We start from the raw sequence: 25,421 nt of genomic DNA on the forward strand, positions 1-25,421 counted from the left end.
ATATATATATATATATATATATATATATATATATATAAACCATGCAGCAACAGGGGCATGCAAAAAAAAAAAGGTCAGCTATATCTTTAGTCCCGGTTGGTAACACCAACCGGGACTAAAGATCGATCTTTACTCCCGGTTATTTCACCCGGGACTAAAGATAGCGATCTTTAGTGCCGGATTGGTACTCCCGGTTTGGAAACCGGGACTAAAGGGGGGTTACGAACCGGGACTACAAAGGGTTTCTCCACCAGTGTCAGTAGCAAATTTGTAGATGCCCCAAAACTAAAAGTTGAATATTAAATCTACCTTTTTGCTTGTAAAACATACATCGTGCAAAACAACAAATTAAATTTATAATCCCAGGTCTCCTTTGAAACAAAGAAAAAAGGGAAGAATATCTGGTGGGATTTGTAAAGTAAGAAAAAAAATCCTATGAAATCCTTTGGCATAAAGGATTGATCCCTATATATTATTTCGCAATTTCTCTACTGCCTTCCGTGTCCCCTCCTGTATAGGGATAAATTAAATCCTTCCATTTCCACTATAGGGATTAATTAATTTGGATGGAAATCTTCCGTTTCTCTTCCTCCCACCGCGTGCAACACGCTCACAAGCGTAAGTATGCATATGCATCAGATCCAATGTTTTGTCCCTATTACACTTATTATAAAAAGGTATCTATATTTATATTTGTCTAATCCGTACATGGCATGTTACTGGTAGTTTATAATAAGCCAATCCATAAAAAGTTTTATTAAAAAGAATGAGGTTATGCCTTAGTTCCTGCCTGTTTTTTCTAATGTATCATTCAAACATTAGTTTGGAAACTTTTCTATGGTTTGGTTTCTGTAACACTCCGTAATTCAACACGCATAACATTTTATTGGTACATTTCGATTATGTTCCAGTGTTGAATCATGCATTCTAAAGATGTTTTTAGAATTTGCGGATGAGAGATGTGATAGACCTTTAATATTTGCTTAATAACTAACGGGAATGCCCTCGCGTGGGAAAAAAAATTGAGAGAATCTATTATATACCACCGAGTTTGTTCGAGTTCAACTATTTGCCATCGATATTGTCTCTTTCTATGATGTACTGGCGACTTTAGCAATTGTTCTACGATATGTCATTAGACTGGACCTCCTTTTAAAAATACTCAAAATACCCTTAGAGATATACAAGATAAACAATTGATTTATCTCGTTATAAGTTTCAAAAAATATGAAAATTTTTATGTGGCCTCCTTACACAACATGGAAGTTTGTACATAGGTTTTAAATTTTTTTCTGGTATATTTAGTTTTTTCTAAACAAATATTATTATGTGGTATATGAGAGAGAATTTGCTTATACATGAGATGATAGCATAAAAATATCTTCTGTAGTGTATGAAAGATGATTTATATTAAAAATAATAATAATAAAGTATTTTTATATACTGTATAACAGATAAGTTATAAAGTATCTTTTTTAGAAAAAATAGAATTGTAAAAAAGTTGAAACTCCTATACAAATTTAAATTTCCATGTTGTGTGCATAAGGAGGCCCCATAAAAGTTTTTTTACACTCCTAATGAGATAAATCAATTATTAACCTTATATGTTCATAAGGATATTTTTGAAAAGATGACTCAACCTAATGGTATATTGTAGAACAATTTATAAAGTCGCCAGTATATTAAACAAAGAGGCAATGTTGATGGCAAATCATTGAGAACTCGAACGAACTCAGTGGTACACAGAATAGATTCTCTCAAAAAAAATTGGTGGAGACCGGCTGCAAACCTTCTCTTTTTTTTTTCTTGGTTTTACATAAATATACACATTTAAAAAGGGATTTGTAAAACTATGTTGTTGTCGTAGAATGAAAGTGCAAAATCACGTGTTACCGTACGACTTTGCGTGATGAGGATGCGAGACTACTTAGGGTCACGCGGTGAGTGCGCGAGACCGTACAGTGCTAGACTAGTAGAATATGTGCGATGTAGCTTATCCGTGGCATTGTGCAGTGCTATATATATTCACACTTGAATTTTGTTGCATCTTATAGAATTTAAATTCCAAGTCGTATATTTATGAAGTGATATACTCACGCCATCGTAAAATATAAGGACCTAGTAATAATGAGAAATACCCTAGTACTACGAATCTGGACAAGTCCATTATCCAAATTCGTGGTACTAGAATATGTCTCATCCAGTACTAAATTCTAATATTATAGAACATAGCGAGTATCATATCTGTTAATTTTTTTAAATATGTTCATAACTATTTAAAAGACACGCAAGCAGCGATACTAATTGGTTCGACTGTGCAAACAAACAATAGCGAAGCATGGTGATGAAATTTGTGATAGTTTAAGCAACAATAGTTTAAAAGAAATCATTTCCCATGATCTCCTGATCTGATCCTCCATTGTCAGAGTCTGGCCACCTACCACCTCACATGGTAGGTTATACCATTTTCTCTGCCACCCATGATGATGAAATTTCTCAATTTTTCTGCTCACAAATTGAAACAAACGGATAGGAAGTGCATGATACTGACATCAATGGGTAGTAAGTAGATCTCATCCTAAAACTTTACACCATGTTACATCGAACATTTGAACACCTACATAAAGTATTAAATATAGACTTAAAAAATAACTAATTGCACAAATTGCAACTAATTTACGAGACGAATCTTTTAAGCCTAATTGCTCCATGATTTGACAATGTGGTACTACAGTAAATATTTACTAATGATGGATTAATTAGGCTTAATAAATTCGTCTCGCGGTTTACTGATAGATTATATAATTAGTTTTTTATTAGTGTCCGAACACCCCATGCGACATCCTATATAATATCCGATGTGACACGCCAAAACTTTACACTCCTGAATCTAAACACCCCTGCAGTTCACGGCGCGGTCACCGCGTCCATGAACTCCTCATCAGCGACGAGCTTCGCTAGCGCCACCGGAGTCAGGCAAACCTCCAGCGACATGCTCCCGGCGCCGGTCGGCCCCTCGTACACCGTCACCTTACCGTCGAACTTGTCCGTGCCGCCGCTCCGCACGGTCGCCGGCCTCCCCCACCCGAAGTCTTTGCCGAACACGTCGAACCGTGGCGAGCTCCCCGTGTTGATGGCGGTGCCTCCCATTGGCTTCGCGAAGTTGGCGAACTCCAGTGCCCGCGGGCCATTGGGCTTGTTTTGTGTAACCCTAGACCAAAATTTCCCCATCTCATCCACCTCCATCGATTCCCCCAACACCCAATCCAGCAATCCCCCTCCCCAATCCTCAATCCCCTTCGGCCGACAGCAGCTACTGCGGTACTTTCTGCTAGAGTCTTGAAGCGACACGCCGCGCGTGGAAGGGCAGGCGAAGGCGAGGAGAGGCATGGCTGCCATTTGCGGAATAATTAACTATTTGCCACTCTTATAAGGGGTGTTAAATTATTTGCTACTTGACACATAGTCCCATATGTCATAGACAACGAGTGACAAATAATTAATTGCAACATCTTAAAAGTGACATAAAGTTAAATGTCCCGCCGTCTGCCGGGCTCCTGGGCGCAGCCACAGAGCTGCGGCATCCACGCCGGACGGCGGCGCGGCGTGGCAGGCGGCGAGTTAGTGGCCAGCCGGCCAGGGGCGCAGCCGCGCAGGCGCCAAGCAGGGCGGCTGGCGCCGCAGCACCAAGCACCAAGCAAGGCAAGCATAAGCAGGAGCAGCCATCAGGCATCACTCCCAATCTCCCATCATCAGAAAATGGACAGAAAGAGAAAAGGGAAGGCACTGGCATCACAGAGAGGTACGCTGTGTTTAGTTTCCTTCAAACTTTTAACTTTTCTGTCACATCAAATGTTTAGACACATGCATGAAGTATTAATAATGGTACAGTTTGTATGTAAATTGCGAGACGAATCATTTAAGCTTAATTACACTATGATTTAACAATGTGGTGCTACAGTAAACATTTGCTAATGACGAATTAATTAGGCTTAATAGATTCGTCTCGTAGTTTACAGACAGAATCTTAATTTGTTTTGTTATTAGTCTATGTTTAATAGTTCAAATATATATCCATGTACATAAAAAAAAATTTACCAAAACAACTAAACACGGCCGTAGTACTTTTTTGCAAATTTACCAAAATTTATCAAATATACTTTTTTTTTACAATTTCAGAACATTGCAATTTCAAAGCGTATCAGTGAATCTTGAGGAATTGAGGTATTTTTTTATACCTACTTTTATATTTACATTTGTTTGCAAATGGATAATGAATTGTGAACTTGTGATTAGTGCTCATTACTATGACTTATTTGAGATAATGTTGCGTTGTACAATATTGTGTATTGAATTTTTTTCTTAATTCTTGTTCTGTGCTAGCTCTTGCGTGTGGTAGTTTATTGGCCACACCTAAATTTTTTTCCGCCCTCCGCCACACTGTACACGTGTGTGCCTCCATACTGTGAAAAACTTTGTGGTGCGAGCACTTCGACCCTATCTTCAATTACATCGATCAATAGGATCGTCATCTGCTGTTCTTGGGGATGAAATCCTTGAAATAGTGTCTCGCAGATACATACACCCTCTGTTAAAAAAGAATGGGATGAATCTAACAAACATATCTAGATTCATCTCAATTTTTATGGGACGGATGGAGTGTATGATAACAACGAGCGATACATACACCCTCCGTTATAAGAAGAATGGGATGAATCTGACAATCACTTATCCAGATTCATCTCCAGAAGTTATTTTTTATGGAATAGATGGACTACATGACAAGAACATTTAGATGCTGTGTGGCATGCGAGCATGAGGCATCAAGATGAGAATTTGTGATTCCGAAAAATTTTAACTATTTGCCACTATAAGAAACAACCATTCTCCATATGCTACTATTAATTGCCATTACGTTTTTGTTGCTACTTTGGTCTATGTGGTATGACAGATGAGTGTGCCAACATGGGAGTAAGTTCACTTTGACTTCCTTAAATATACGTACAATTTAATTCGTATTCCTTAATCGCAGTAGATATCTTAAACCCTCAACTACTAAAACTGGTGCAAAACAACTTTCTCGGTGGCTTTGAGGTTGATTTTCGCTAACGTGGCTCGCTGACCTAGTCCAACCACTAAGTCAGCATATGTGGGCCTACATGTCATCCTCTCTTTCTTGTTCCCTTCTTCTTCCTCACCTTCTCTCTCCCCGTCCCCATCCCACTCCCTAAGCAGCGCCATTGGCTTCGGCGACAACAGCGAGGCCGCCCTGCCATCGGTGCCGCCGCGAAATGTCAACCTGGTTTTAATAGTCGAGGGTTTAAGATATCTGGTATTACGATTGAGGGATACGAATTAGATTGGACTTATATTTGAGGAAGTCAAAGTGGACTTATTCCGCCATCGTGGACAACCAACCCAATAGGTCCATTTTGCCCCTTGTAGATCACACATGTTAGAGAACAAGCTCTCTCATGTTTTCCCCTCTCGTATCGTACTGATGTTGTTGCTGCTTTACTGAGAAGGCTGGGTCGGGGACCTGTTTTTTATCATCTTTTTCACATTTATTTCTTTTTCTTTTTCCTTTTTTTCCCTTATATTTTAATTTTGATATGCCAAACATATTAATACACATTCGTCGACCCACGTGTCATATTTGGGCCCATACAACTCGACCTTAGCATAGCATGGATTGTTCCATGAGTCGTACCGGTGATGCTTTAATGGTCTGCACCATTTGTGGGTCAATGTCGTGTTGAGCCAGGCCGGCTCTTCAGAGCATCTCCAATAGCCTCTCTATTAGTCTCTCCAAGCCAAATTTTAGCTATTCAAGACAAAAAAAAAAGAGCTCCAACAGATGGCCAAACTCGCTAGCTAGCTGGTTAGATTTGGCCAGCCAAAACTCCTCGCCAAATGGTGGGCCCCACATGCTATTCCTCTGCGCAGTCGTTGTCGTCGGGTCGTCATCGAGGTCATCGTCGCGAGCCGCCGCCACCGTCGCTAGCCTCTGCGCTCGCCGTCGCCATCCCTGCCCGAAGCTCTGCCGCTGCCCCCCGAAGCTGTCCGCCGCCGTCGCTTCATCGAGCAGAGCGGGCCGAGGTTGGCAAGGCCAGCGGCGGCCTCTAGATCCTGTGGGGAGAGGGAGCAAGGACGCCGCCGCGCCGCGCCACGCCACGCCGCCGCCTTCCGCCTCCCCGCGCCGCCTACCCGCGGTGCGCCGCCTGCCGCCTCCCCGTGCCGTGCCGCCACCTGCCGCCTCCCCGCGCCGCCTACCCGCGGTGCGCCGCCTTCCGCCTCCCCGCGCCGCGCCGCCACCTGCCACCTCCCCGCGCTGCATGCGCCGCCTGGTTGACGACGGGAAGGAAAGAAAAGGGAAAAGAAAGAAAGAGAAGGAAGAAGGGGGAGAAAGAGAGGAAGAAGAGGAGTAGAGGCTGACATGTGGGTCCGTTGTTATTTTAGAGAGGATTAATAGAGAGTCTGTTGGAGTGACCATCTAGTTTGATTAGCCAAATCAGATAGATAGTTAGCTATACAGGTGTTTGGAGAGTCCAATTTAAAGAGGCTATTGGAGATGCTTTTAGACAGCAAAAACGAAACCCCGTTTGGAGGATGGCAAAATATCAAATTGGCACGTTAAGGGTGGTAATGAGTATTTCACAATCTTATTTACCTAGCCCTAAAATACTTTTAGATAAAAATGTATAAAAATTGAACACAATCTATTTTAAATTCTGCTCTCAATTTTTTTGTTAAAATGTAGGGTCCATTCCAAGCAACCGTGCGCGGTCGAGTCGTGGAGGCCACCGCCGGCAGCGGCAGGCTCTTTTTTTCTGCCATGTTCTGAAAACATCCTGGGGTCCTCTTAATAATTTCCCAGAGGGTTATCCGAGCAATTGTACGTGGAAGCAACCTATGCCCCCAAAAATGAGTTCAGTCCCTTGTTCTACCTATGAAAAGAACTAACTGAAATTGGAGGTTGTACTCTTCCAAATTTCATCTAGTTCTCTTCGTTTGAATTTGGGAGATGAAATTGGTACTCTATCTGAAACTAGTGTATCTGTACTCTTTTTTCCTATCTAATCTCTAGTCATATTGTTCTAACATTTGAATAAGCAGGTGGTCGCTTTGCTTGTAGCAGACATTAAGAAGAGCAAGATCAAGAAGAGGAGCTAGCTAGGTGGTCTGATCATTGGGTAGAAAGAATTGTGAACAAATTAAGGACCCAGGTGTGTGATCCAATTATTTTCCCCATTTATGCCAGCTTGATATTTTTTGAGTATCAGATAATAGTACTACAATTATCAACAGAAACTGTTTTTCCAATTGTACCCAAAGTCTGCATATTTCAGTCTTCTGTGTTCTTCGTCAATTTTATAATGTAGTAGTAAGCTTAGAAAAATTTCAAACTGTGCCTGTTGTCTTACATGTTGCTTTCACCACAACTAATAGAACTTCCTGAGAAATTATGTGCCTATTTGAGATAGAATTGTATTTAATACAATTATACTTTTAGTTGTACAGGCAGACTGCATGTTGCAGCCTTTTGTGTTGTTCAACTTTATACTAGACAAGTAATGTTTGAACAAAATTTCAAAATTGTGCTTGTTGTCTTACATGTAGCTTTAACCAAAACTAGTCAAATTTCCTTCTAAATCATATGCCTATTTGAGATAGAATTGTATTTAATAAAACCATATCTTTAGTTCCTATAGGCTATACTCTCACAAAACAAAGTTCCTGTCCATTTTTAGTTATGGATCTATAATATAGACCCGCCCTAATTTCTAGACTTTATTTAAAAAAAATAGTAGATACATAGGTGATAGATTTGCCTTGAACCACTAGATACAGTAAATGTAGCTTTGGCATGGTGCATCTCTCCCGACATGGAACTCTTTTTTATTTTATAAAGGAAGCTTTTATTAATCTCAGACGATTACATCAAGTTGATAGAACCATACTAAGAAAATTCCCGGCCTCTGCATAACTAGGATGCACACAGCCAAAACATACAAACCCACAAAAGAGTTTGTAACAAGAGAAGGAAAGCAGTAAAAATCAGGGAGCACCAATCTTCAGGCTAGACCGCCACCCATGTCCCTGGTAAAACATTCCCTGACCACCTGCTCCAAAATCTTAGCGTTTAGTTTGATTTTGTTTGCGTTTATGATCATACAGCAGTGCTCAATTGGCTATGGACAAGGTCGTTGGAATATTGAGGGGAGCAGCTGGTCTTGCTGCTGACGCCAATGCGTTCCGGGAATTCTTCAACTGGGTCACACCACACGTCTTAGCTGCCGTATGTTCTCAACAGCAGCAGCAACAGCAAGTGGGTTCAGCAGGGACAGGATCAGCATCAGCATCAGCTGGAGAAAGAAGAACAGCTACACTGCATCAGATTCAGGATGATCTTCAGAAGCTTGAGCACAACCTTTGGGTGATCCAAACAACCATTAATTGCACCCACAATGCATGACCTCATCGACCGCCTTGAGTGGCATAGCCACAAAGAAACAGAAGCTGGGCACCTTCGCCAGATAAAGGATGTAGTGTACGATGCCGAGGACCTCCTTGATGAGTACAATTATTATGCTCTCAAGGTGAAGGTGAAGGCGAGCAAGAATTTAGGGCAAGATCACTTGCATGAACCCTTTTTGGAGTTCTTGGGCAATGTTAACTTCAGTGGCAAATTCAGGAAAGTGATGGAAATCCAAGAAAGACTGAAGCATGTTTTTGACCAATCTAACAGTTTAGGCTTGCACAAAACACCCAAGAAGTTTGACAAAATTGTCAGACCAGAGACATGTCATGTCCTCGACGAGCCAGATGAGATTTTTGGTCGTGAAAAAGAACTGGAGGACTTGAAACAAAAGCTAAGAGTACGTGGACACAAGAGAGGCAGGCCTGTGGCATGCAACACTACAGCTGAAGCAAGGAGGACAGAGTTGCTTGTGTTGCCAATAGTTGGCATGGGAGGTGTCGGGAAGACAACCATGGCCCAACAAATCTGTGTGGATGGAGTGGTGCGGAATCACTTCAACAACTGCATAATTTGGATATGTGTCTCGGATGAATTCGAGGTAAACAGGTTAACAAGAGATGTTCTGAAGTCTCTTGGAGTAAAGTTACAAGATTCTGATACAAGGGATACTCTTATGGTTAATTTACGTGATAGTGTCAAGTCAAAGAAGTTTTTACTCGTCCTTGATGACATGTGGGATGATGTCTTAAAAGATGAGAAAGGATGGAGAACATTTCATAGAACTTTAAGCAATGGTCTTGAGGGCAGTATGATTTTGGTCACCACTAGATCTTCCAAGGTTGCTAACCTAGTCAGCAACAGTAATCACTATGAACTGAAGGGATTGCAACATGGTGTTTTCTGGAATTTCTTCAAACTATGTGCATTCGGATCCGTCCAGAGTTGGAGCAACAGTTGTCGCAACAGGCCAGAGCTGGAGCGCATTGGTGAAGCTATACTTCCCAAGTTGAAGGGTTCACCTTTGGCCGCCAAAACTCTTGGACACTTATTGAAAAGCAACCTAAGCATAGAGCACTGGGAGGACATATTGAAAAGTGAGCTATGGCGATTAGAACAAGAGGAGACTGACATTTTGCCAGCCCTTCGACTAAGTTACGTTTACCTGCCACAGGACATAAAAAGATGCTTCTCAATCTGTGCCATGTATCCAAAGGATCACAAATTTGAAAAGGATTTTCTAGCAGATATTTCGGTAGCACAAGGTTATGTGGAGCTTGAAAATGCACCCTCTTGCTTTGATGACCTTTTAAATCGGTCATTCTTTCAGAAAGCAGCTGGTGAGCATGGTACGTATGTAATTCATGACTTGATGCATGATACTGCACAGCTAGTCTCTAAAGATGAGTGCTTCATCATACAACATGTAAGTGACCTAGCTAAAATCCCTTCAAAGGTTCGCCATCTGTCAATATTCACTACTGAAAATATCAGCTGTGCAGAATTAGTGAATATTTGCACACACAATAAAAAACTGCGGTCCCTAGTATGCAATGAATCTTACCGAAGTGGTAAACATTTTGCTCCTGTGATTGACTGTTTGTTCAAGGAACTCCTGAATATCCGTGTATTGATTTTTAATCTTTCAACAGTGAGAAAGTTTTTTTTTGCGGGGAACAGTGAGAAAGTTACCTGAGAGCATAAGCAACTCAAAACATTTGCGTTACCTTGGCTTATTCGGAAGTTCTACTTTTGAGACCCTTCCTTCATCTGTTAGCTGCCTCTATCATTTCCAGACAATAAATGCCAAGGGCTGTGTTTTCAAAAGATATCCTCAAGGTTTCAGTGATCTGATTTCCTTAAAGAAAATTGAATCATAAGGCTTCATGTATAATAAGGAGAACTGTGATAAACAATGCCTGAGATGGACCCTACCAGGAACAAGTTATGAAGACTTATAGATGATAGAGGAACATATTGAATTGTTACCTCATTGGAATCTTCAAAACTTGGCAATAGATAGCTACTAGGGTAAATCTTGCCCCAGCTGGCTCCGGCCAGACTGTCTGAAAATTCTAAGTTCACTTATACTTTCTTGCTGCAATAACATTCAGAGTCTATCATTCTTTGAACCACAGTTTCCTGATTCAGAAGAATCAAAGAACGTTTGTCACCTTGAGGTGCTGGAAATCTGACAGTGTCCTAACATCAATTGAAAAGGTTTGGTAGCTTTACCCTCTTCTCTTACAAAAGCTACCCTTAGAAATTTTGGCCATTCAACATATCACTTTGTGAGTTGCTTTCATGGCCTTGCCCTCCTGACAAGTCTGACAATACAATGCGAGTTCTTAACATCTATTCCCCTGCAAGTTTGGATAAGTAACCTTAGATCCTTGGAGGATTTGCGTTTTTGTGGGTGTAGCTCCCTCACATCCATAGGTGTGTCTGAGGCTGTGTTTAGATCCAAAGTTTGGATTCAAACTTCAGTCATTTTCCATCACATCAACCTGTTATACACACACAATTTTTCAGTCACATCATCTCCAATTTTAACCAAAATCTAAACTTTGGATCCAACTAAACACAGCCTGAGGCAAGCAGCAGGCGCACTGTCGGAGTATTTTCATCCCTTTCAAATGTCATCATTTCTTCATGTGATGCACTGTTGAGTCTTGATGAGTTTCTTATGCCCGCTTATATGCCTGTGGTGAAAGACCATTTAGGTAAAATATTGCAAAAAAATGGCATTACTGCCGGTTGATGACCTCCATAGCTTTTCCCACTTGGAGGAGCTATGTATTGAGGGCTGTCCCAAGTTGAATATGCAGAGGAGAATGACATTACCATCCTCTCTTCGGAAGCTCTGCTTAGTCGACTGTCCAAGCATAGAGTGCATAGACAACAGCCATCTGGGGAGTTCTATGACACTCAAGGGACTCATCCTTCGACTTAATAGCTGTCCAGACCTCATCTCTATTGTTGGTGCTATATCTGTCTCTGAAATAAAGTCAGGTTATATAAATGATTGCCCCAAGCTGATGGAGATAATACAGCCTTTCAAAAGATATCACGACTGGTACGTGCTACGGAACCACACTTGATAGCTCTTTTTTTTCTGTTAAAACTGGTTATCTCCATCTATCATAGAGTAATCTCATTAACTTTTTGATATTTTTTTGTACGACTTATTATTAAGCTCACAGCAAATTGCCGTGCTAGAAGTGCTCTCCTTCCTTATCATAAATTGTGTTGTACTCCCTCCGTTTCAAAATATTTGACGCCGTTGACTTTTTAGCACATATTTGACTGTTTGTCTTATTAAAAAAATTTATAAAATATGTAAAACTATATGTGTACATGAAAGTATATTTAACAATGAATCAAATGATATGAAAAGAATAAATAATTACTTAAATTTTTTGAATAAGACGAATGGTCAAACACGTACTTAAAAAGTCAACAGTGTCAAACATTTTGAAACGGAGGGAGTACTTGTAGACTCGACCAAATCTCATAATTGGTACTCCCTCCATCCTAAAATATAACAACTTTTAGCCATCAGGATTTGCTAAAATATAGCAACTTCTCCACCAACATTCTCTTCCCAACCAATTATAACTTTCCACCATTCATGTTTTCCGCCTATCTCCACTACTCATCCAATCACAATCCTCCACCAGTTACTTCTACCTACTTTTTTAATAACCGTGTCCAACCCTAAAACTTCTTAGAGGCTTCTCCGGTCCAGCGTTCTGTACCTCGAGGTACATGTAACGTGAGGTACCGATTACAATCCAACCGTTGATCTCTAGAGGGGTACGATGGGTAGTGAACGAAGAGAAACTCAGCGACGCGCATAGGCTGGCCACCGACACGAACAGGGCGAAGGGGACGGGTGGCAATCAACCAGGGCCAGCTGGGTCTGGGCTCCCGACGCCTCGGCGCCTGCCTCGCGACGTGGTGCATCGGCGTGGTGACACCTCCATGTTCCACCGCTCCGTGGATTGAGCGGCCAGGAGGTCAAACGACGCCAGCGGGGAGAAGCATAAGCTGCGAGGCTGACGCGAGAGATGATGGTGAAGGAAAGATGAAGATGCTTGCCTACTAGTGAAGGATCGATATGATGTACTGGTCATGCCATGGACAGCAGCATCCTGTTCGTCCTCCAGTCCACGATTCATGTTGCTTCAGATTGGTACCGAGCTCGTCTTTGCTTGTGTTCAGGCGGGCACTGAGCTCGTCGCTGTGGACATCTCTTCGTTGGTGCATTGAGGTCGTCGACGCCCTGAGCTATATCGGCTCCCTGCAGTCGGCGCGGCCGGATTTGGACCGGGAGCAGGAGGGGCAAGTTGGGATTGGGCAGGGTGGTGATTGCTGGTTGTAGCGAGGGAGGCGGAGGCCAGCGAGCTTGGCTGCGCCGCCGCCGTCGAGGAAGGAAGGGGATCGGGAGGAGTGAGATTGCCGGTGTCGGGGATTCAAACCGTCTCTGCGAAAACTGTCTATTATGCGAAAGTCCAATTCTGCCCTTCAACTTGTTCCACGTAGAGGTGGCCAAACGGGCCGGGCCAAAACGGGCGGCCCGAGGCACGGCGGAACCTGTAGCCGGCACGGCCCGGCACGGCCTACTACAGTAACGGGCCGTGCCGGCACGGCACGAGTAGCCGTGCCGTGCTTGGGCCGCCGGCCGAGCCCGCGGGCCGGCACGGCACGGCACGGCTACTGTAGTAAGTCCGCATCTCATCCTTCCGCAAGTCCGTATCTCATCCCTCCCAACTGACGGCCCAGCCCGCTAGCCGCCTCCGCAAGTCCGTTGAGCACCCCTCCTAGCTGATGGCCCAGCCCGCCAGCCACCTCCGCAAGTCCGCATCGCATCCCTCCGCGCCATTTCGGTTCCTGGGCCAACCGTGCCCCGTCCACGGCCCATTTTTCATTCACGGGCCCGTACTGACACGGCGGGCCACACGCATGCCGTGCCGGCACGGGCACGGCCCGGCCATCCACGGGCCGTGCTTGGGCCGGCGGCTCGGCACGTGGGTCGGGACGGCACGGCCCGTTTCATGAGCCGTGCCTAACGGGCCGTGCCGAAACGGGCCGTGCCGGACCCGTGCCCGTGCCGTGCCGGGCCGGGCCGCCCGTTTGGCCACCTCTAGTTCCACGCATGCGAATGAAGTGGGAGGTATCCCACACGGGACTCCCGTACCTCGCAGTACCAGTGATTGTCAACCGTTTGATCTCACTGGATGGATGGCTCCGATTATAGTATCGGGAGGTACCAAAAACTATGATGGACGGTAAAAAATCTCAGCTTCTTAAATTCTGGGACAGAGGGAGTATTATAGTTAGTCGTATTTTCATCAACTGTGGTAAACGGACTGTTTCTGCTTGCTGTCAATTCCACAATAAGCCGATACTAGCTTTTTCAAGACTTTACTTTTAAGATACTATGCTATAGAATAGTTAGTTGTTTAGATTTAGTTATGCTGTAGGAAAAGAAAGCTGAAACGAAGTACGAATTGTACTGTTTATATTCATTGGATTTGATAGTTAATTGCCATCGATGTGCAGGATGTTCTTATAATGTTGAGCGTTCAAGATGATTTCAGATGCAAACAGCATAGCACATGCCAACATAAGTTATGTTGGGGATCAGGGAGAATCATCTCGGCAATCTCTGCATCATGCACTTATAAGATAATGTTTGCAGTTCAGAATATATATCTGATAATATACTGTATTATTATATATTGGAGAGAGTCAAAAGAAAGTGCAGCCTAATCAGACCATGGGTATTGGCTAGGAGATGAGATTCTTGAGAACTGAATTTGTGGGTGTTACCTCGTGGGAAATGTGTATTTTACTGGATGATACCCCATGCGTTGATGTGGAGATTTCTCCTTTTCAGCTATTTGGACCATATATCCTCATGACCCTAGAATAGTTCTATATCGGACATATATAAAGCTTCGATCCCTAAAAGCTCTCGTGATAAAAGGTGGCATGCAGGCGGCCACATTAGGGCATTTACAATGCACCTACGTGACGCTCAGCCTGAGAGAAAGGAATGGCATATTCGGTGCCACGTCCTTCACATGTGTAGCCAAGTGAAGACCGAGTAGCCAAACTTGGTCACCCGTTTTTGGGCTGAAAAGCATGTGAAAAGCGCAAGCGCAGCTGGGAAGAGGAGAGAGAGCGCATTGGGAAAAGCACACACAGAAGCACAAGCACAGCCGCCCCACACCGTCGTCGCCACCGCTGCGCAGCCGCCTGCCGCCGAACGACGCCGTAGCTGCTCGGGCCACGGCACGGAGGCTGGAGGAGGAAGGGGGAGGTGCCGCTCCAAGTCGTCCTCTCCGCCCCGCCGCGGTGGAAGGCCACAGCGCCGCCGCCGCCGCACCCCGACGAGCCGATGCCACCGGATCTGGGCAGCTCGGCCACGCCGTCGTCGCGACTCGCCGCCGCTGCGCTGCGCCCCGACTTGCCACCGTGGCGCCGCGCCCAGACTCGTCGCTGTCGTGTCCTCTGCCGCCGTGGAGCGCCAAGCCCGTCTCCGGTGGAGGGAGCCGCCGGTAGGAGGAGGGAGAGGTGAGGTGGCACCGCCGGTGGGGTGAGGATGGGAGAGGTGGCACCGGCGGGGTCACCGGAGTTGAGTAGAGAGGGGATCGTTTGGGAGGGGATGAGTGGGGAAAAGTAAAGAGTAGATAGAAGGAAGATGAAAAGCATCTGATGGTGGGACCCACTATAAGAGAGAAGGTAGTTATTTGCATTGTGGGATGGGTGGCTTTGTAGGAGTTTCATCCAATGTGGCTTCCCAGGTTCGGTGTTGGTGCGAGACGCACTGTAAACTTCTAGAGTTCTAGTATAGAGAGGACTAGACTAGAGGGCTTTATTGTCTTAAATGAAGTCCTGTTGAAACACTACCACATGATAATAACATTTAGAAATAGAGTATCTTTTAAAAAAAAACTCAGGTTTTAGGGAATGCATAATGTAAAACCACATGATAACAACATTTAGAAATAGAGTATTTTAAAAATAAAAAAAACTCAGGTTTTAGGGAAGGCGGAATGTAAAACCTCATTTTTTGAGGCAAAATGTTTCAACGTAGATGTTTCATATTGTGAATATAGACCTATCCATCAGATTCATACTAATAGGTGATATTCTAGTATAGGTTGCTATATTTTTGAATAAAAGCACATTAAACTTAACATCTATGTTTCTCCCTCCCATTAATTCATGTTCTACATATCCAACATATATCTGCCTTGCTTAATAGGACTTTCTCCCACCACATAGTATCTTAAGAGCAAGTTTTATATTACATCTAATCTTGTCCATGTCATTTCCGTACCAAACCCAACACCCATATTAACTTTATTTTATTGTTTTCTTGACAAAAACCGGTTCTACCGTTTCCGTTTTCACTTTTTTTTAAATCAAAATCAAAATAGTCAACGCCAAATACAAAAACAGAGTTAAATATTATCGAATACGAAAACGAAACAAATACGGATCAGAACAAATATTTGTCGGAATAAAAAACAACTAGAACTGAGCTTCTCAGATCAACAGAGAGGAATATTTATCGGCTCATTATTTTTTCTAAAATAATAAATCGGCATTTATAGCAACAAACATCAAAAGAGAGGAAATCACATCAACGCCACACCATTATCAATATTGGTACCACACTGTATGATGATTACACGAAACACATAATAGCAGCAAACCACTGCAAAGCACTGATTCTCTCACAGAACGCCAACTCCTGGCCAAAGCATTCGCTCTTGAGAGAAGCAACTGGATAAAAAAATTACAAAACAAACACATGACACCTTTGACCAAAGAAGCATATGCACACTCCACAGGAGAACCATCGCACTCGCGCTGCTTACTTTCCTAGGAGTCGATAATCCCGGACATCATCTTTTTGATCTGGTGAAGATAACAAAGCAGTGGCAATTTTAGTACACCCAAAACCCATGGAGTTTGCAAAATGAAGCAGCTGGAGTCTAATACTATTCAGGAATATCTCTAGTGACAGTGTAATCCAGTGAAATGTTTGTGAAAACTAAAACCATCTTCCAGTGATCAAAGAACATAGATAAATGTACACATTGCAATCAGATTCTCCAGTACCTCTTTTGAATTCATTCCGATGATGTCTCTCAGATCACTTATCTGCGAAAGCAAAAGAATCAGCTCTGAGTTGCATTGTCATATAATAACTTCTAGTTGCTTGGGTCTAACGGCTACTCCCTTGTTGATCTAGAGTGCTCACCTCTTTAAATAGCTCTGCCGCTCTGGTGACTCCTCACGAAGCTCAAGTATGTAGTTTGCCCTTTTTTCTCCGATTCCCTACACATGTATCAGTGGGTTAATGGTAAGAAAGAAGCAATCTGGGCTGCCACGATATGATTCAGAGCAAACCTTTAAGCTTTTTAATTGCTCCCTGCAATGGACACACAAACAAACATGCATTAGAAATGCAGAAGTGGTGTGAAGTCGGTTGTAAAGATAATGCCAAACTCACTTATTAGCACTGTTGAGAAAAGTCAAGCACTCTTGAGCTAGAGATTTCTGTGGGACATAAAAAACAAGAGAGAATTCATCAGGCAAGATGATTATAAGAAGGTACAATTAAACACATTAAGCGAATAAAATGAGTCAGTGAATTAAAAAAAAACAGGTTAACCTTAATCCCAGTGCTGTGGGCCATAAGTTTATCCTTGGGATCTTCCGCTTGCTCAAATTACAAATGCACTTCAGGAGTTTTTGGCTCTGGTGCAATCGTGTTGATTCTCCGGACACATTCTATGTTCCACTTTTCTGCCCTCACGCTCACTGGCCGAGTGCTAAGAAGCTTCAATGAGTTTGAAATCTCTCTCAGTCGGTCACTCAACTTTGGGGAGGATAGGGTACTGCTGGCAGGAGTCTTCTCAACAAGGTTATCTGGGAATGCCAGTCAGGTAATAATGTGATCATACTTTGCATTCACGTAATGAACTTGGCAACAAATAATAAGAGTGATGCTATAACAGTGATCCCATGTCAATACATGAATTCCTATCGGCCAGTCAGGAAAAAAAATTGGGGAACTAAACCAGGCCATAGTCCTGAACAAAGTAACAGGGGCACTACGTATTTAATACAGAACTGTAAACAGATAATGAGTATTCCTTGCAAAGAGAAACCTCTTCTTGTATAGTAGTACTTGGTAGCAGTTCTTGCATGCTGCAATGTACCACTTCTTGCATTTCAGATGATTTAACATCTCTGGTGTTTCCTGTTTAAGAACATACTTGCATTTAGCTCCAAAACTATATCAATAGGCATTCACTTTGGAACACGGCTGAAAGGAAACCATAATAGTGTACCTCATTTGCAAATGCGTCGAAACTAGATTTCGGCAATACTAAAAGGGGTGGCGAACAAGCTATGAAAATGGATGGGTTATGAGACATAGGATTTTTACAGGTTTAGGCCTTCTCGATGAGAAGTAATACCATACTCCTGTCCGGGGATATATTCCGCCGATTGTGGTATTGATCTGACGATCTTGGATGTGATTCTGCCCTCAAGGGGCCCCGACCCCTCCTTATATAGGCGAAGGAGTCAGGAAAACAAGATAAAAGACCTTATCCCTTACGGTCTAAGTTCTATAAATAATTTACAATTGTAACCGACTAAGACTACGGGATACTTCCTTTATATACAAGTTAATACAATACCCGAGTCCTTATCTTTGCATATTCTGTTACTATGAATTACCCCCGATATCCAGTCAGGTAACGTAGCCCTAGGGTATATGGTACCCATAATCTCCACAGTAACCCCTAAGACCTTCACAGATGATGAGACAACCTTCTCCTGAGTGGTAATGATATTCTCCCGAGTGATTTCATGAAGAATCCAAGTACTTGAATCATCCTCACCATAAATCCTGAGTACCTCAATCATCTCATGCTGTGAAGGGCTAAAAAAGAAAAATCTAGGTGCATCGACTAGATAAACCTAATTAGATGTAGCCCCCGACTATATGATTAGTTGAACAAATTAAACATATAGTCAAGGAAAAAATAAACAACCGAATGGTTTAAAAAAAATTATAGTCACCAAAATGACTGAATCAATTACAAAGCATATGCGGCTTAAATCCTCGAAAATAATCATAATTTATAGGAGATCAGCACAACTCCTCCCCTGTGCCTGAAATTCTCTTAGACCCATCGAAATGCATAGTGCAGTACTCCAGCTTCTCCGCAGGTACATCTGTCTGGGACTCGGCCACAAAATCCACCAAGGCTCGAGACTTGATCGAGGTGTGGGCTTTGAAAGTTAGGTCTAATGCCATCAACTCTAATGCCCACTTAGTGATACGCCCAGTAGCTCCGCGGTTGTGACCACCGTAACCGAGTGACTCTGAAAGTAATGGGCCAACTTCCTGACAGTAATTAAGACACCATATAATAACATATGTACCTGTGGATAGCGTGTTTTGGTGTCGGCCATCACCTCGCTAATGAAGTAAATCGGCCCCTATACTTTTTGGACGTAGCCCTCCTCTTCATGCTCGACGACTAACACCATACTCACCACCCGGGATGTCACTGAGACATATAACAACAACGGTTCCTGTGGGTGTGGTGAAGCCAATACGGGTGGAGTTGTGAGGAAATTCTTGAAGTCTTCAAAAGCTTTCTAGGCTTCAGGGGTCCACTGAAAGTTTTCTGTCTTCTTGAGCAGCTTCAAAAAAGGCATCCACTGCTCGCCTAGTCTTGGAACGAATCAGCTGAGCGCTGCCATGCATCCAGCCAGCTTTTGAACGTCTTTCTGGGAGCTCGGCGGTTTCATGTTGAGGATGGCATTGATCTTCTCCGGGTTGGCTTGGATGCCTCTGTGAGACACCATAAAGCCAATCAACTTCCCTAACGGTACTTCGAAGGTGCACTTCTCGGGATTTAGCTTCATCCTGAAGGCTCGGATGTTGGCAAACATTTCCTCCAAATCAGCGATGAGATTATCCTTGTGCTTGGTCTTGATGACGACATCGTCGACATATGCTTCTACATTGCAGCCGACTTGGGTTGTGAAACGCCTCTGCATCATGCGTAGATATGTAGCTCATGCATTCTCCAACCCAAAAGGCATGATAAAGTAGCAATAAGACCCGAATGGCGTGATGAATGAAGTCTTCAAGCAGTCGGACTTCTTCGGGCTGATATGATGGTAACCGAGTAACAATTCAAAAAGTTTAGCAACTCGCAGCCGGCTGTCGAATCAACAACTTGGTCAATGCGAGGCAAGCCGAAGGGGTCCTTTGGACAAGACTTGTTGAGGTCGGTGTAGTCAACACACATGCGCCATTGCCTAGTTTTCTTCCGAACCAGGACTGGGTTAGCCAACCAGTCGGGATGAAAGACCTCCTTGATGAAATGGCGCATTACTAGAAACATAATTGCCAGCAATGGCGCAGAAATACTTCTGGTATATTACGGTTACAGAATTTATCCGCAAGCGCACGGATATACCATTGTAGTATTTCACCCGAGAGTATTCCAAGGGTATCGTAATTGTTTAATCCCGTGGGAAGATTATAATAGAGAGAACCATACTAATAATTTATATATTACTTGCAATAATCAAAGTCTAAGCAGGGGCTAATATAATTCAAAGAGTATAGTGACACTAAGCAGAAGCATTAATACTCTCATTCATAATTATCTAAGCTAAGTGGAAAGAAAATCGAAAGATCATATTCCTATACTTCTAGTATACAAACATATTACACATACATCCTAGTTATATGATTACTTAGCTAATACCCTCTTTCCAATGCCCTCCTGGTGCTTCAAGAAGCCACCCCTGATTGCCGAGTTCCTTACGACAATCTGTCATGACTACCCAACCGGGGCTAAATACGGAGGAGTACCCTCCCCAGGAAATTAACTTAGGACTATATACACACGCGGAGGACTATGTACACGCGCGGAGGAATACCCGTACTGAGCTGTCACCATCAGCGGCCCACCTCGCTTCCGTAGAATATAACCCCAAATAATGATATCCAGTAATCTAAACACCACGCTTAAGTTACAAAATACTAGTCTAATATCATCGTCATGACATAGAGTCATCGTAAATACGATCATTATACCCACACCATTGCATCTCCCTGATAAGCTAGCATCATAATAAATATAACTTGGATATATAATAAAGTTGGTATTTGATCATTTCGATCATATACTCGGAAAGTAATACAATACCAAAGTAGTATAAAGAAGAGTATTTTAAATTAAGTGCAAGTCTTACAAAAGAAGGAAAAGCTACTAGAGCCATACCCGAATTCTTCTGAAGACTCGGAGAACTAAAGATTCTATTCTATTTCTATTCCACTATACTCTAGAGACTATATACTAAACTTGAGAGATGTATGAAGCTTTTTGCTTGAGGTGTGTCTTGAAATGGAGAGAGTGATGGCCTTAAATAAGCTGGTAATGACGGTTATGGTGATTGGAAAGGTCGGTAATACCCTCCAACCGCCATAGGGAAGCCATCCACATCGTCCATCGCCAACCCTGGATCCAGCGGCTGCACGACGGGTTCTGCCGAACCATGGGCAGGCCCATCCAGCCCACAATTCGACTGGTGGCCTCCTTGACCTCTTCTATCTTCAGACTTGTGAATTTTGGCCCAATTCGATCGTGTCAATTCTGAGTTCTTGGTCTATCTTCCTTTAAGTCTGATTATCGACAGCGTCCGGTTGATTAATCGTCCATTTTGTTGTCGATTCTCCTCCATCTTATGCTTATTCTGTGTAAGAGATTAGTAATCCTAGTGCTAGTGGAATATATATTATTTTAACACAAAAATGCATTGCAAGCATAACTTGTTCTCCTCTATTTAGGTAATATTGACGGGCGAAACTGATCGCTAATGACTGTCGACAAACAGCTTGGCTAACTCTTTCTTGATCACATCTCTTCTGTCTTGCGCAAATCAGCGGAGTCGTTGCCTAATAGGTTTCGCGTCTTCTTTCTAGGAATACCAGGCATATCAGATGGTTTTCACGCAAATATATCTTTATTAGCTTGAAGAAAGGTGATGAGTGTGCTTTCCTATTTACAATCTAACTCAACGCCTATCACAGTAGTTTTGGAAGGATCTAAAGGATCGAGTGGAATCTTCTTGGTCTTGGCGTCGTTTTCTCTTGACTTGGACAAATTTTTAGCGGGCACGTCTCCCTCTGGTGAAGTAGATGTAGCTAGACAGACTTCTTCTCGGCCGAGTGCTTGCTCGCAAGATTGGGCCATCTCGCAGCTTTCCTTGTCGCAGGTGATAGCCTGCTTGACATCGCTGCGCAGGGATATGACTCCTCGTGGTCTTGGCATCTTCATCATCATGTAGGTGTAATGTGGGATGGCCATGAACTTGGCTAACGCCGGTCGTCCAAGCATTGCATGATAAGCTGTCTCAAAGTCGGCGACTTCAAAGCAGACATTATCTGTATGAAAGTTTTCCCCAGTGCCAAAGGTAACCGGCATAGTGATTTGGCCGAGTGGTGTAGATGAAAACACAAGGAAGACTCCGTGAAAGGGTGCATTCCTCAGCCGTAACTCGATCCTCGAGATCTGCATTTCGTCGAGAGTCTTGGCGAAGAGGATATTGAGCGCTCTTCCGCCATCAATAAGGGTTCTCTTGAGCTTCACGTTGCGAACTACTGGGTCTAGTACTGGGGGTACCGCCCCGGGTGGACCACTCGGTTGGGATGATCCGAGCGATCGAATCGATTGCAACCTCAGACCATTGTAGGAATTGTGGTACTTCTGGCTGGACTGCGTTGATCTCCCGGTCGGTCAGCTTCTGCTTCCTCTTGGACTCGTAGGCAAGTGGCCCTCCGAAGATGTGGTTGAGCTCCTTCCTTGAATCCTGCAAAGTGCCTTGAGCTGGCTCGGTGTCGTCCTTCTTCTATGTTGACGTGTCAGTTTCCCCTTAAGTCGGCTTCTTGAATTGAGCGACGTACTGCTTGGCAAACTGCTTGTAGACGAAACAATCTTTGGCAGCGTGCTTGGAGTTCGGGTGAAGTGAACATGGCGCATTCATGATCTTGTCTTAGGTGTTGACACGAATTCGTTGATGCTGAAAAGTGGACGTGGCGGCAACCAGATCCTCGGGCTTACACTTGCGATCCTTGTGGTGAGTGTTGCTGCTACTTGCACCGTTGTTGCCACTGTCCTTCTTGGGCTTCCAGCCACTGCCGGACTGCTTCGAAGCTAAGACTGCGTCGTCCGCCTTGGCGTACTCGTTAGCCTTCTCAAACATTTCCTTGACCGTCCTGGGTGGTTTGCGTCCGAATTTGCCAATGAGTAGCTCGTTGCGAACTCCCTTGGTGAAGGCGGTGATGATATTGCCGTCGGTCATGTTAGAGATTTTGTTGCGCTTCTCTGAAAAGCGCCGGATGTAATCCCTTATGGGCTCATTAGGCTTCTGTATCACATTGTAGAGCTCGAAGTGAGTGCTTGGCCGTTCGAAGGTCCCTTCAAAGTTGGCGATGAAGTGGTCGCGAAGCTCGCCCCGGGAACCGATTGTGCCTCGCAGTAACCCAGCGAGCCAGTTTCTGGCCTAGTTAGCCAATGCGACGGGCAGGTAGTTCGCCATGCCTTGTTGTCTCCTCCTGCTACGCGAATTGCGAGAGTGTACACGATAAGCCAGGACTCAGGGTTGGTCTTGCCATCGTACTTCTCGATGCCAGTCGGTTTGAAGCTGGCCGGCCAATTCACTCGACGCAGGTCACGTGTGAATGCAGTGACTCCTTCATCATTGCCATCAATGCACTCCGTGGAGTGGTGGTGCCCTCGTCCGTGTCTCGCTCTCCGTCTTGCATTCAAGGCTTCTCTGAGATCAACCAGGCCATGAGAAGACTTCTGCTGCTCGTGATCTACTCGGGGCCCTCTATTGCCAACAGCTGGAGAGTGAACCAACTGCTCTCGAAGCCCCCAACTTGAGTGCGAAGCGCGAGAATTAGACCAACTAGCTCGGCTTCCTAACTGATGATGCGCCGAGGTGGTGGGTTACCGACTGCCACTATAATCGTCCGGAAGTGTTGCCGCGATCATGGCCTTCATCCTGTTGAGAGTTGGCGTCACGTAGTCTGGGGCCTCAGGCAGGATGGTGTCGATGAGGGTGATTGCCCCGACTGCATTCTGCTGAGGTGTGAGAAACACGTTGGTGTCATCTACAACAGTCTGACCAATGAGTTGTCGAGTGCGACGTCCACATTGAGCCAAATCTCTCCGCCTTCCCTTTTCTTCTCTCCGTCTTTGTTCTTCTTCCTCTCTTGTACGGCGCTCCTGATCCAGACGCTCACGTTCCAATATCTGCCACTCCTGCTCCTAGCGTTCTTGTTCTAACCTTGTCCGTTCTTCGTCTGCCAGTCGTGCTGCCCTCTGCTCGTCTGTCTCATTGTTGGTCATAAAGACGCCGAAGTACAGCGAAGTGTAGTCATCGTTGAGGTCACCGTAGTAGTCGTCGTAGTAGTCATTGTAGCAAGCGAAGTTATCGAAGTCGAAGTCATTGTTGTAGTTGACGATTTCTGGTTTCGCTTGAGATCCGATGTTAGGGGAGCTAAGATAGCTGGCAATTTCGTCCGTCGAGCAAGAGCTGAGTGGTTGGAGGATGACTCCGACCTCCCTGGAGCTAGATCTGATCTAGCTCAAAGTCAGATTAGATCGAGACCTAGGGGGACGATTTCCTTGAGCCGAAAATGGCCGCGAGATCGTCAGGGAGGCGCATAGTGATAGGCGGATATCGTGGCATTTAAGCAAAGCTCACTACAAGAAATCTTATCATAGATGACGCTTCATTTACGTCACAAAAACATAAAATTCCGTCATGTTTTGTAATATGCGACGCTCGTGTGACGAAAATTCATTCGTCACCTATCATGCATATCTAATGGCGTTCTATGACGAAATCTTATTTTTTTCATCATTAATCTAGTGGCAATCCTTATGTCATCATAACTTTGTGACGCTCATATCTAACATAAAAAACGTCATAAAATATCTGATGGCCCATTAAAATCCATGTATTGAACACCCTGTTTATGGGCTTAGCCCAATGGCAAGCCCGACTAGATTTTAGCCTAGCCCATCTATGATGTGGCATATTTTCAGCCTAATTCTATTATATTCATTTGCTTTAATATCAAATAATAAATGTACCAAGTCCATTGCAAAAGCCCATATAGGCCCAAACATTATACCACACCATTTTCAGCCAATCTTATTATATTCATTTACATTAGTATCAAATAACAAGTGGGCTAAGCCCATATAGGCCCAACAATCAAACACAATAACAACCCATATAGCACAAAGGTTACAGCCCAATTAGCATCCAACACAACCCGACAAACATCCAATACAACACAAAATTTATAACCCAGTTAACAGCCAAATCCAACCAATTGCTCACACCTAGGCAAGCACAAATCCTTTCAAATCTCTAAACCAAATGCCATGAGAGTACCCCCAAAGTCCCTTACATGGAGCACCTTTTTTTGCTGCAAGTAAAAAGGAACAACATTAATTAACTTATGTACGCAACCAATCATGAAAAGCATACTTTCATGTTGACCTGGCAATATACATGCACACATAGTAATCTAATTTTAATTAGTTCCATGAGGATAACCATATCATTACAATATCCCATGAACAAACTTAGAAGTTTCTGATGCAGGAGCTAGAAAGAATGATAAAACACTCTTGTAAAGGACTAAAGGATCAAGATTCGTTCACTCTTGTAAAGGACCAAAGGACAGTAATACCAATATGATTTTATTTTTTGTTAGTTCTATCCAAGTTAACAAACATCTTTTATCTGCGACGAAGCATATGTTGCGGTCAGCAGCAGCACAAGGAGAGGAAAACTCACT

At 43.7% G+C, this 25,421-nt stretch overlaps 1 protein-coding gene, 1 long non-coding RNA gene and 1 pseudogene across 2 annotated transcripts; 1 reads left to right on the top strand and 2 right to left on the bottom strand.

Annotated features, from left to right (window-relative positions):
* Positions 1 to 2,907: 2,907 nt before the first annotated feature.
* On the bottom strand, positions 2,908 to 3,399 carry LOC136356208 (BAHD acyltransferase DCR-like). The gene has a single exon (XM_066309801.1). The coding sequence runs from the start codon at positions 3,397 to 3,399 to the stop codon at positions 2,908 to 2,910; it is 492 nt and encodes a 163-aa protein (XP_066165898.1).
* Positions 3,400 to 8,194: 4,795 nt separating this feature from the next.
* On the top strand, positions 8,195 to 11,580 carry LOC4335604 (putative disease resistance protein RGA3; annotated as a pseudogene).
* Positions 11,581 to 16,100: 4,520 nt separating this feature from the next.
* LOC136356398 (uncharacterized) lies at positions 16,101 to 17,338 on the bottom strand. The gene is made up of 6 exons (XR_010741167.1): positions 17,175 to 17,338; positions 17,013 to 17,059; positions 16,910 to 16,931; positions 16,761 to 16,837; positions 16,619 to 16,660; positions 16,101 to 16,414 (listed from the first exon to the last, which is right to left on the bottom strand). It is a non-coding gene; the product is annotated as an uncharacterized lncRNA (long non-coding RNA).
* Positions 17,339 to 25,421: the final 8,083 nt, after the last annotated feature.

This window comes from Oryza sativa, chromosome 4, assembly GCF_034140825.1.
Source record: "Oryza sativa Japonica Group chromosome 4, ASM3414082v1".
In the NCBI taxonomy this organism is placed as follows: Eukaryota; Viridiplantae; Streptophyta; class Magnoliopsida; order Poales; family Poaceae; genus Oryza; species Oryza sativa.